Raw genomic sequence first — 12,392 nt, forward strand, 5'->3', positions numbered from 1 at the left:
CTCCGTCAACGTGTACCAGGCAGAGGGGAAAGTTGTGCCTAAGTTCTGAAGCAGGAATGATTTTGATGTGTTGGAGCCACAGAAAGAAGGTCAGTATTATAGGAGTACAGCCAAAAGAGGGAGAATGGTATAAGATGAGGCTAGAGAGGAAAGTGGGGGCAGAATCATATGGGCCTTTTAGTCCCTGTGAGGAGTTTGGATTGAAGTATGTTGAGCATCCATTGAAAACTTTCAGCATTTGGTAGCATCTACACCACCTTGTCACATACTGGTGCTAAAAAAACCCACTTCTTCTGTTTCCTGGAGTTTTATTTTTCAAGGCAAAGATCATCAGCTCTCTGGGGAAACTTTCACCATTCTGTATAATCTCTTCCTCTTGGAACATCTCTAGCACTTTCTGGGATGCTCATTTTTTGCCTGGCATCTTCTCCTATTTGGGTTCATTAAACTTTCACTCTAGAGAGTGCAAGTTCAGTGAACTTAGGGTTGTGTTTTAGGGATCATTGTTTTTCCCACAGTGTCTTCCAGTGTCTTCTGCTTCCTAAACACTCAGTAATAATTGTTAATGAATTACTTAGTTCCCTGAGGTAGCTTTGAGAAAGAGAGTGGGTGTAAGTTTTCATTTCAATCCATCACAGTGCCTAAGGTGGTATCCTATGCAGAGTGAAAATGCATGTTGAATAAGTCCAGTTGTGGAGAATGTGTTTAATCATGGGACTGGGTGAAACAATGATTAAGCCAGAGTAGTTTGATAGACACTGACTTTATCAGGGTCTTAATAAACTAAAGTAACATTTAGTCACAAATAAAGCTTTTAAGCACATGACTAAAATGATAAAACTGTGGGTTGAATACAGAATATTGAATAATCTACAAGCTGTAAATTCATGGGGCATATTAATAGTGAACACACGTTTAAAACAATTTTAAGAGAACATTTTTCTAATATTACATTTTTCTGTTTCACATTATCACTGCATGGATAATTGATTCACTGTTTTGACTCTAAATTGTCTCCATGTTTCAGTTTCCTTACCGTAGGTTATAGTAAGAAGATCAGTGTTGACTCTTTCACTATACCCCATGGATTTACAGTTTCTAGACCCAGATCCACCTTTGTAGTTGAGCATCATAGGAAAGCTATTCAATCACCTTGATCATTTAGGTCGCTCTTCTCACTACCTGTTCTTACGCTTTCAAGTGCAGTATTTGCGTTCCTACACAGTTTCTGTGTCAGAACCCTTTTGCCTGAATAATCTTTGCTTTAGTGCCCAGCTGTTTGTTGACTGTTGCAGCTGTGAGATGAGATGTTCAGCAACAACCCATAACAATTCTAAATCAGTACTGCTGGATAGCAGTTTGCAACTCAAAGTAACTATTCCTATTGAGATTCGTTACAAAGGGTACCCATATGCCCTGTTTTTGGAATTAGGAGATGTAAGACCTAGTTCTCTTTCCGCCTTTAAGCTATTCAGTCAGCGTGTATTTTAATTTCTTTCGTCCATAAAATCAGCGGCGAGGTGGTGTTGGACTGCTAATTGCTAATCTTTAACCTCCTCCCTGATTTGAAACTTCTAAGAATGCTGCACGTACTTTAAAAATCTCTGGTGCAGATGGGCGTTTGCACGTGCTGATGATATGGTCTGACCTTGGGAGCTTTACTTTTAAACCAGGGGAGTAATTGCCAACCTCTGTTGGGGTTTACCACGCGTGAGATGTAGCGTTGCAATTCACACACGATCTCATTCATCGAATCCCTCTAACAACTGTATGAGGTAGGAATTGACCCTCGTTTATAAATGAGGCAAATAATTTACCTAGATGTTGACCTTAGTCTCTGTTTATAAGTACATGTAAGTGTAGAGTGCTTATTTTTAATGTTTCATCGATTAATGCTCAAATTCTCATTTGAACATCTCAGGGGGTACTTCAAAGTTTAAATAAATATCGTCAGGAAAGGAACAGGAATCAGTAGTAAATGGGTTTTCTCCCCGGAAAGAAAACCGGGAATGGCTTACAGTGGAGTACCCAGGGCGGAGTGCCCGCCAGTCTGGGGGTGGAGGGAGTCCTTGTGCCTAAGGGGACAAACTAGAAAGTTTAGTCTAGGGGTACAACTAGAAGGCGCGAACCTTGCACGCCGCTGTGCTGCACCAGCCGACTCCTGGGTTCCGGCGCGCAGGCAGGTCAGTTTAGGCGCCTCACTGCCGGAACAGACCATTAGGGATGGCCAAGGCAGGGTGTTCTCGACTCCGGAGCCCGGACCTGACTGCCCGCTGAGCAGATGAGGGCGCGCTGCCTTGGGCAGCCACCCCCGCTCCGCTGGTCAGGTGAGCGCAGCCCGGGGAGCCGCGAGTCCTATTGGAGCAGACCGAGGATGGAGGGGGAGGAGAAAGGGGGGGAAGAGAATGGAGCCACCGTCCTGACCCCACAGCGGGAGTGAGAACTAGCAGCCCCGGCGAAGCCTGGGGACGCGAGCGAGAGGCAGAACGACGGTGTGCGAAAGGGACCGGCGGCGACCGCGGGGCGCGCGCGGATGTCGGTGTCCCCAGGGCTAGGTAGGCTGTGGTTGGGGGATGGTGCTGCGAACATCCCACTGCTGGAAGGGAACGCCGCGGCACGCGCGACACGCTGGGTCGCTGCTCCCGCACCTGTTGCCGGAGGTGGAGGCGTGGGCGCGAGAGGCAGGGCGCGCACCCGGCGCCGCGCGCTGCGGCTAATCCCGCAGAGCCTCGGCGTCCGCTCTGCCCGGGCTGCGGCGGTGCAGGGAACCTGGCGTCCCTGCCAGCCGCCCCTTCCCAAACTGTTTGATCTCAAAGAAGGTGAGATGTGGATGGGCAGATGGAAAAGTTTCTCTCTTTCTGCCTGTTTGAAACCCGAACCCCTAGCTTTAATTTTAAAAAAACCGCTTTGAAAGTAACAGACCGAGAACGGCGCGCCGTGATAATTAATAATCAATGGCAGTAATTAATGATGGGAACGTTGGAATAAACCTAAGGAGTCTTATGTTAAAAAATAACCACTAGGTCCCAGAACTTTCAGTGAGATATGTTGATTTCAGGAAGTTTGGAATTATCCTGGAGCCGTAGGATAATATATTTTTTAAAAAGCTTAGACTTTTTGTCTTCAACTACTTTAAAATTGATTTTTTTTCTTAAAATTAAAACTGAAAAATTTTGCTAGTGTTCATGAGGGGCAAAAACTCATTTTAAGGTGCAATATTAACTTACTCGTTGTAACTCTTATTTTAAACCAGCTTTTAACATTTCTTGAAATCCACAACCTTGGGAAATGTGTGTAATGTGTTTATATGTAGGCTGCAGACTCTTTTAGAAATTACTCATATCACATCTTAAGAGGGCATAATTACCAACCATTAGGATAAAGCTCAAAAAAATATACCTTAGCATTATTTGAAAATTCCTTCTGAAGTTATTACCTTAAATTACTAAAGTGCTTTTTCCTCCCCTTTGTGTGTCATTTATCAAAACAGCTAGATAGAACCAAAAAAAAAAAAAGTCACTAAAAAAAGATATTCTAGTCAAGATACACATGAACACCAACAGTTAATTTTTTGGTGAGTTACTACAGGGAGTGCCAAATACACTCTGAACTGTGATATAATACAATCTTTTAAATATATGCAATTAGATAGGAGTCTTGGCTTGCCTTTAATTTACAGTGACTTTAGACGTTCACCATCCTTCTGGGCCTGATTTTTCTTTATTTACAAAATAAATGAATTAGACCTGGTGATTGAAAAGAGTTATTTCAGGCTGAACTGATGGGTCTCAAAATCATAAGTTTTTTTTTCAACATTATAACTTTTAAAAAAAGTAGCCAACATGCATATGCTAAAAATAAACATGTTCTTTTCATGATGAATCATGATGGCAGCCACCCCATACTGAATGTAATGTAATGTAATGAATTCTGAGAAGCCCTTTATATAGATGATTTAACACTCAGGACAACACCATAAATTAAATAGTATCATCCCAATGTACAGATAATGATACTAAGCCATGGAAAGTTTAAACTTCTTGCCAAAGTTCCCCAGTTAGAGCTGGATGAAGGATCTTTCCTGAATGCTGTAAGCATCTCTGCTATACTGCATGTGATGATTAAAAGCTGAAACCACCTATAAACATCAGCTCAGAAATAATCTTTGACTAAAATGTAAGTCCATAATGTGGTGAAGGTAAATTATGGAACAACACTGAATCTTGATATCTACAGAAATGGAAATAATGCATCAGTCAACATTTATTGTGTTTTAATAAGAGCAATTATAGTTTTATATTGTATATATATCAAATATTGAATGCCAATTGCACTTATCATCAGAAAATGATAACATGAGTTGTATTTGGAACACAAATGCTTTCATGGTAATGAAAATAATGATTAGAAATAATATGGTAAGGTAAGTGTTAAAGTATTAAAGAGATCTTTCTACTTGCAGGTGCCCTTGGCCATGTTACACCCAGAGAAAAAGAGTATATACAGCTGAATGAGCTGTGGCTAAACTCTTGTGTTCATGTACCCACAATGAATGATAATAGCATGCTATATTTATTGAAAGTGCATTCCATGACAGGAATTCTAGGCCTTTAAAAAGAGAAGCTTTGTTATTTAATCATCAAATATTATTATCCTGATTTGCAGATGAAAGAACTGAGGCAGAAAGATCTGTGACCTGGGAGGACCCGCAAAGAAAATACATTGTCCTTAGATTAGGTGTATGGTCCTTTAATGGTAAGGTATTCATGGGCTGTGAATACACCATTGCAATCCTTAAGCACTGGGAGGAAATTTGGAGCCAAACTGGATCAACCCCTTTATTTTATGTTTGGGGAAATTGAAACGTAGAAAAGTTGAGAGACTTAAAGTCACATCTTCTCTTTTCCCATTTATGACCTTAGACACCTGGATATTCCCATAAACTGATAAGTGAGAAGCATGATAAATAAGTACATAACTTAGTCATTATGTGTTTGATTTATTGACAGGAAACCAAATACTGCCTCATGCTTTGTGTGTGTGTGTGTGTGTGTGTGTGTGTGTGTGTGTGTGTGTGTATCTGTTCCACTGGTTTAATATTTCTGTCCTACTGAAAATTTCAAGTTTTCCCAATTAGGGTAGTAAATCTTTGAGGCCAGTGACTATATTATATATTTTTCTAGTATCTCTTAGAGTTTAGCCAAGTGGTTAATATATTGAATTTCTTATAGGCTTTGTTACCTATTTACCTGTGATAGCTCATTGTCTTATACACCACGTCCAGAAATCTGTGCAGTACAAGCAGTGTGCTGTTATTACTTTTACTTCACATAGAGGGCAACCAGATAATTTACAGATGCTTTTAAAGCATATTGAGCTCCTCAGATGATAATTGCTTAATTTGATCATAAAATGTGGTGTGTTACCACAGAGAGGTTTGGATGGGCATTTCCTTGATTTTGTGGGAAAAGTCAAACAGCTTAGTATTACATGCAGTTGAGTGTATCTCTCTCTCTCTCTCTTTGACTTGGAAATAATGTCTTTTTTCTGATTGTAAAGATAATAGAGAATCATGTAGGAGATTCAAACAGTACAGAAAAAAGAAAAATCACCCAGAACTCCACCGTCCGAGGATTTTGGTGAACATCCAGCCAGAAAGCTGTTTTTTTCCCCCATAACTCCTGTTGAATTATTTATTGGAACTGTTTACGATTTAAAGCTCTACTTAGTCCTAGTACTCTGCCACCCCCGGGCAGCTCAGACTTTAAGTAAAGATACTTATTGAGAAGTGATAAAAAGACTGTCTCATTCAGAATGAAGTAGTACAGAAAGTTGTTTTCTCCATTCATGCATGCCTGTTTTTCTCCCTTCACAAAGCAGGACTCAGAGGACAGGAGGCATCTTTGCATGTATGGAGGGTTCCCCAATGTGTCAGGATGTCAGGCCACACAAGAGGCCACAGCAACCGAGCTCTGTTGCCCTGATAGAGGTGTGGTAGAGGAGGAGAAGGGTGGAGCTGGGACACAGGAGGCTGGGGTAATACAAAAGCTATGTTTTCTGATTCCACTGTGACACATTATACACTTTAAAATGTACCAGACCAAGTCCCTCCCCCAGCTGCTGGGCAGGTGGTCATGGGGCCCTTTCTGATGCAGTCAGGCGTAAGGCTGGCTATACCTCAGAATGAGGGCAGGATGCTGATAGGACATTTCTCATTCATTTATTCAGCATTCTGAAAAACCTGAATAGACTCTTTTTCATATAAAGGGGGAAAACTGACTGTTGGAATAATTCTCCATAAATGAGTTTTGAACTAATACAAAATTATTAGGTATAAAGGGAGACTGGGGGGTCTCTTTGAGTTTTGCTATGATAGCTATTTTTATATGCATTTGAGTATAATTACATTAAGAATACTCACGTTTTAAAGATTATATTATTTGATGACTTTAATTTATATGTTTATTTGTTATTCAAAATTCCTTTTCCCTGGGCACATTTTCTTGATTTGTGCTATATATTTGAACATCGAACTCTTTCATGCCTTACTTTATTAGGGGCTTAACATGGCTTAAATCCAGCCATCTGTTCTCATCTTGGCACATCAGCACATTGGAGATGCTGGTAGGGGCTAAATAAATTTCCCACATTTTAAAGGTTAGGGAAAGAACTACCTTTATGAATAGATTTCAAATGATTCTCAGCAAGACAATAGTGCAGAAGTGGAGTAAAAATGCATTTCATTCTCTGAAGCACAAGGTCCCCTGTCTGTCTTTAGTTTTGCTGAAAGGCAATTAGCATTTCAACTAGCCAATTTGGTTACATGCAATGAAGTACTTGGGTTTATAATTTGCTGCTCTCTCTGTCTGAGGCATTTGAGCTCCAGCTCTTATGTAATCCTCTCCAAGTAGCCTTCTCTCCAGCATAGTTATTGTTGCTGGTCGTAAGTAACTAATCAACAGAGTTTTCCTTGCCTTCAACTGTGGGGTGCCATAAGGCAAGGAAAATGAAATGCCAAGCTAATAAGGGGATGATTGTAATTATTAAATAGTCATTATTGAAACGTGGCACAGGTTGAAAGATACAGAATAGCTTCAAATGGAATGGCTTCAAAATACAACTTCAAAAAAAGGCATTGTGTGGCACTCCTAATAGTTTATTTCTGCATGCAGTAGGCCTGGTGAACAGAGGGTATCCATATTATATAGAGTGAATTAAGGGAGATGACTCAAAATTAACAGAGAAGAAGCAATTCTTTTTTAAAAAATATAATTTATTGTCAAGTTACCTAACATACGGTGTATACAGTGTGCTCTTGGCTTCAGGAAGAAGAATCAGTTCTTAATTGTTAATATTGACTTTGCTGTCTCTCTGTAAGAAAGAATTCTGTGGGGAATAGGCGTAAAAGAAAAGGTTTTTTTTTTTAGTATTGTAACACGTGATCAAGTGCTCTGAAGTATATTGTGGAAATAATTCAGGGGTTTGTATTTGTGTGCTAACCGAAGGTAAGATTTTGTTAGCTTCTTTAGTCATGAATTCTGATAATTAGGTAATATTAATATATTTCCTGTGTAAACTCATATTCTTCAGAAGGAACCACTCTGTGTTTTGATAATCCTTTTGTTAGGATAATTGGAAGGATATTATCCTTTAATCCATGTCATAGGGCAGTAATTCAGTTTAGCTCATCTTTTTATGCAGTGCTGTTTTTGCAGAGTTGTACTTATGTAAATATTGGGAAATAAAGTAATACATGTTTCATTTTTCAAATAACATTTCATTGAAAGGAGTCATAATAGAAATGTTTTAGATATAAGCCTGGCAAATGATCAATATAATTTTAAGAATGTATATGAAAGAATTACATTATCTTTTATATCTCCAACCTGTGTTATAGAGAGAAAGCCCTATCTATAGCTATAATTAGAGTCATTTGTATAATATTCAACTAAATTCAGCAGCGTTGGTGAGCACAGATGAAATAAAGAAGGCTCATCTGTCCTCTGGCAGACTAGTCGGCTAGGGATGGGAAATGTTGTGGAAAAAGTTGGACTTGATCTGGATGTTGCAGAGTGGTGGGGAGAAGGGAGTGGAGAGTAGAGAGAAGAGCCCAGGGAATAGCTTGGGTCAGAGGTGCAGAGGGAGGAGTGATCCAGGTGTCTTGTCCTAGATACACATTAGATCAATTTGAGTACATAGGTTGAAAGGAGAGAAAGAGATGGCTGGAAATGCAGGGTTGGTTAGATTTTTTTAAACATTGAGATATAATTCACTCATCAAAAAAATCCCCAGCTTTTAAAGTGGGTAATTCAGTGGTATTTAATATATTTACAGAGTTGTGCAGCTGTCACCACCATCTTTCCAGAACATTTTCATCACCTCAAAAAGAAATTCTGTATCTAGTAGCTTTCACTCCCCATCCTCTCCTACCCCCAAGTCCCTGGCAAGCAATCTGATGTCTGTGTGTCTACAGTTGTGCCTGTTCTGGGCATTTCGTATAACTGGAATCTTATGGTATGTAGCCTTTTGTGTCTCCCTTCTTTCACTTACCATAATGTTTTCAAAGTTTACCATGCTTGTATCACTACTTCATTCTTTCTTTAAATGTTTATTCATTTATTTATTTTGGAGAGAGAGAGGAAGGGAGGGAGGGAGAGAGACAGAGAGAAAATGAACAAGCGGGGAGGGGCAGAGAGAGAGGGAGACAGAGAATCTGAAGCAGGCTCCACGCTCTGAGCTGTCAGCTCAGAGCCCGACGTGGGGCTTGAACTCACGAACAATGAGATCACAACCTGAGCCGAAGTTGGACGCTTAACCAGCTGAGCCACCCAGGCACCCCATTATGGCTGAGTAATATTCCTTTGTATGTATATATAAATATAATGCCTTTATCCATTCATCAGTTGATGGACATTGGGTTGTTTCTATTTTGACTATTGTATGACAGACATTTGTATATAAATGTTGTGTGAGTGTATATTTTCAGTTCTCTTGAATCTAGGAGTGGAATTATTGGGTCAGTTGGGACAGTGGATAAAATAGCCAGTGTGCATTCAGAAGACACTTTTCCCTTTTCTTTTTATACATGCTTTTAAGCGCAGGGTCGCATTATGGGGCACATGTGTGAGGTATGGCTTAAAGGTTTGTAACTAGGAACTCTCCTTGCATAGACCCTTGCCACTTAACTAAGACATTTGAGACATGACCAAATGGTGAGAAAACAAAGTAAAGGAACAACTTGCAGCCAGTGACTTCTCCCTTACCACTGGCTCTAGTTTTTCCTATGAAAGAAGTGTGGTCCAGGTTGGCATTGTGATTAACCTGTCTAGGATATACTAAAGTCAGAAATGTGACTAGATATTGTCTGATACACACTGAATTCAATTCTCTGATGACTTCTGTGTTTTCGGTAGGAACTCATCTAAATGATACTGGTTGAACAACCAAAATGAGAAAAAAATATTTTTTCTTCTAAGCCAGTTTAATGAAAGTTTAAAATGTTATTTCATTAATGAGGGTAATTCAATAAATCCCTTGATTGAGAATTGGGCTTTAAGTAAATAAAAGACAAGTCCAATTCACTAATGTTAGTTTGTCAGATAATCAATAATTCTCGTATGTGTGTGTGCATTTATACATTTATTTGAATCTTTAGTTTCCTGAAAGGTCTGATGTACTTCATAAAATGAACAAATTGAAACAAATACATTTGATTAAGTTTGTTTAATTTTGTTGGAGGCAAAATATTTTAAGCTTTTTTCTTAAAATTTTTTTAATGTTTATTTATTTTTGAGAGAGAGACAGAGTGTGAGTGGGGGAGGAGCAGAGAGAGAGGGAGACACAATATCCGAAGCAGGCTTCAGGCTCTGAGCCGTCAGCACAGAGCCGAATGCGGGGTTCGAACTCACCACCTGCGAGATCATGACCTGAGCCGAAGTCGGACACTTAGCCACTGAGCCACCCAGGCACCCCCACATTTTAAACTTTTTTGAAAAGAAAAACAAAAAACTATACTTGCATTAGTACCTTATGAATTGCAGCATAGGCTCACATGAATTAATTCATGGAATCCTAATAACCATGTGGTTGTAAGTTATTAACTGTTTTACTTTGTGGATGAAATGAAGATTCATAATAGTCAACAAAATTAATTAAAAACAGCAACAAACTCAGATCTTCAATTTAATGCCCAAAACTTGTCCAGTCATTAATAATCACAGCAGTGATCATAATCTAATATTTTTTGATATTTCACAAAAACATTTCTATTAATTTTAAAATGAATTAACTCCTTATCTTAGATTTCCTAATATAAATAAATCTGTTCCATCAGGTAGGATGGCATTGAAAACCTCACACTAATAAAAATATTTCTAAACCTCAACCAGGAGGACTTCACTTCTTTTGAACATTTGTTACTAAAATTATAAATAATTCGAGGTAATCTTTAAATACCCTTGCAAAGCAATTTGATCCTGAGTGGCCATTTTACATAGCATTTAAGTACATTTCTTGGAGAAAGTCAGCAAACTTAGGAAATTGTTCTTGTTTTTAGGTGACTAGAATGACTTAGCTTTCATAAGTCAGTTCTGTACCTACTATTTGAGACCTTGAAATAATATAGTTAATAGAATTTCCAGAAGCTGTTTTAGCTTAGGGGATTTTACTTCATCTTTTTTTAAAATTTCTCCCTAATATTCATGAGTGATACTGTATTGGGGGTTGTTCATTCATTCACTCATTCATTCAGTGTTTACTGAAGCACTCTGCCATGAACTTGAAACACACACTGAGTTGGTGATTTCTCCTTTTACATTTTATTGTAGCTACTGACCTCAAAATTCAGATTTTATAGTGATTTTTCACATTTTAAAATCGCAGTGATTTCACTGGCACCATGTATAGAACTCTTATTCCTACTCTTCTAGGGAGCTAACACCTCCCCTCTCCCTCCCCAGCTCATATCTTTCAACACAGGAGATGAATGTAACCATGGAGAAAATTAGGGCTGGATACTGCCTTCTTTCATTGCTTCTGCTCTTACTAGAGTATTGATTGTGTCAGCCACAAATAAAATCTACACCGACACCTAATTACCTTGCAAATGGAAGATCACTGTGAGTGTGAAATTGTGCATAATATGGCCATTCTTATTACATCATTAAGCATTAGGTATAGGGCTGGTCTGTTCACTAGACTGTGCTGGTGAGTAGGCAGTGCTGCCAATAGGCTAGGTTTGATTATCGAGAGAAGAGAATAAAGATGTGCACTTGTCATTTAATAGCATGTTTCTATGATAGGAAGTATAGATAGTGTGACTTTTAAAATGATCTTTTCTACATGACTATGAGCAAGTTTCCTTTCTTTTTTTTTTTTTTAATTTTTCTTTTCAACGTTTATTTATTTTTGTGACAGAGAGAGACAGAGCATGAACGGGCAAGGGGCAGAGAGAGAGGGAGACACAGAATCGGAAACAGCCTCCAGGCTCTGAGCCATCAGCCCAGAGCCCGACGCGGGGCTTGAACTCACGGACCGCGAGATCATGACCTGGCTGAAGTCGGACGCTTAACCGACTGCGCCACCCAGGCGCCCCAAGATTCCTTTCTTAATAGAGAATATTAACATGATATGTAGTTAAAAGCATGGGATCTAGACCTTGAGTGCTTAGGTTTGTATCCTGGCTTTGGATATCTGAGGTCTAATCTTGACAAATACATTTAGCCTGTATGTCAGGTTCCTCATCAGAAAATGAGCATAATAATAGTACCTCTCTTACGTTTTAAATGGTTGCTGTGAGGATGAAAGAAGTTAACACATGTGAAGGAATTAGAATAGCCTAGCTTTTAGCTGCTATTAGCTAATACTGTCACACATCGAATCCAAATTTTTGATGATGAGGCTACATAAAGGATACCTTCTTCCTTTGCTCCTTATGTCTACTGTAGACTTCTGAAGAGGGTTTAAATTTACCTTGAAGCTACCAGAGCTCAGGCTTCAGCCCCTACCATTTGTTTTTCTTTCTTACTTTTGTAGACTTCTTTGGGATCCTTAGCACATTAATATTACAGCTGTTTTATTTTCTAATATAAGCACTTCCTTAGGGAAGTCCTCCCTCAACCCTCCAATCAGGTTTTACATCATTCAGGTTCCTGTTTCTGTAGTAATTGCTGCTTTGACCCATGAGTTTTTCTAGGGCTTTAAAAACAAATTTCCAAGTGATGCTGCTTTGGTTTTGTTTTTTGGTGTTGTTGATTCATAAATGAATTTTATTTTATTCAGAACACAAATGCTAGATGCTATCCAATGTTGGAATTTGTTGTCAGGTTTTATAAACCTTTCTTGTTTCCTCAAAACAACATTGTCTTCTCTCATTGTTGGGTTATATTCTGTAT

The 12,392-nt window shown here is 39.0% G+C and overlaps 1 protein-coding gene across 4 annotated transcripts in view; it reads left to right on the forward strand.

Annotated features, from left to right (window-relative positions):
• Positions 1 to 2,388: 2,388 nt before the first annotated feature.
• Positions 2,389 to 12,392, forward strand: part of ADGRV1 (adhesion G protein-coupled receptor V1) — a 556,802-nt gene continuing 546,798 nt past the window's right edge. For all 4 annotated transcript variants that reach the window (XM_053224888.1, XM_053224896.1, XM_053224893.1 and 1 more), the window contains exon 1: positions 2,389 to 2,555. In XM_053224888.1, the coding sequence (XP_053080863.1) occupies positions 2,534 to 2,555 (22 nt within the window). In that variant the 5' untranslated portion in view covers positions 2,389 to 2,533. The remainder of the gene's footprint in view (positions 2,556 to 12,392) is intronic.

This window comes from Acinonyx jubatus, chromosome A1, assembly GCF_027475565.1.
Source record: "Acinonyx jubatus isolate Ajub_Pintada_27869175 chromosome A1, VMU_Ajub_asm_v1.0, whole genome shotgun sequence".
Classification (NCBI taxonomy): Eukaryota; Metazoa; Chordata; class Mammalia; order Carnivora; family Felidae; genus Acinonyx; species Acinonyx jubatus.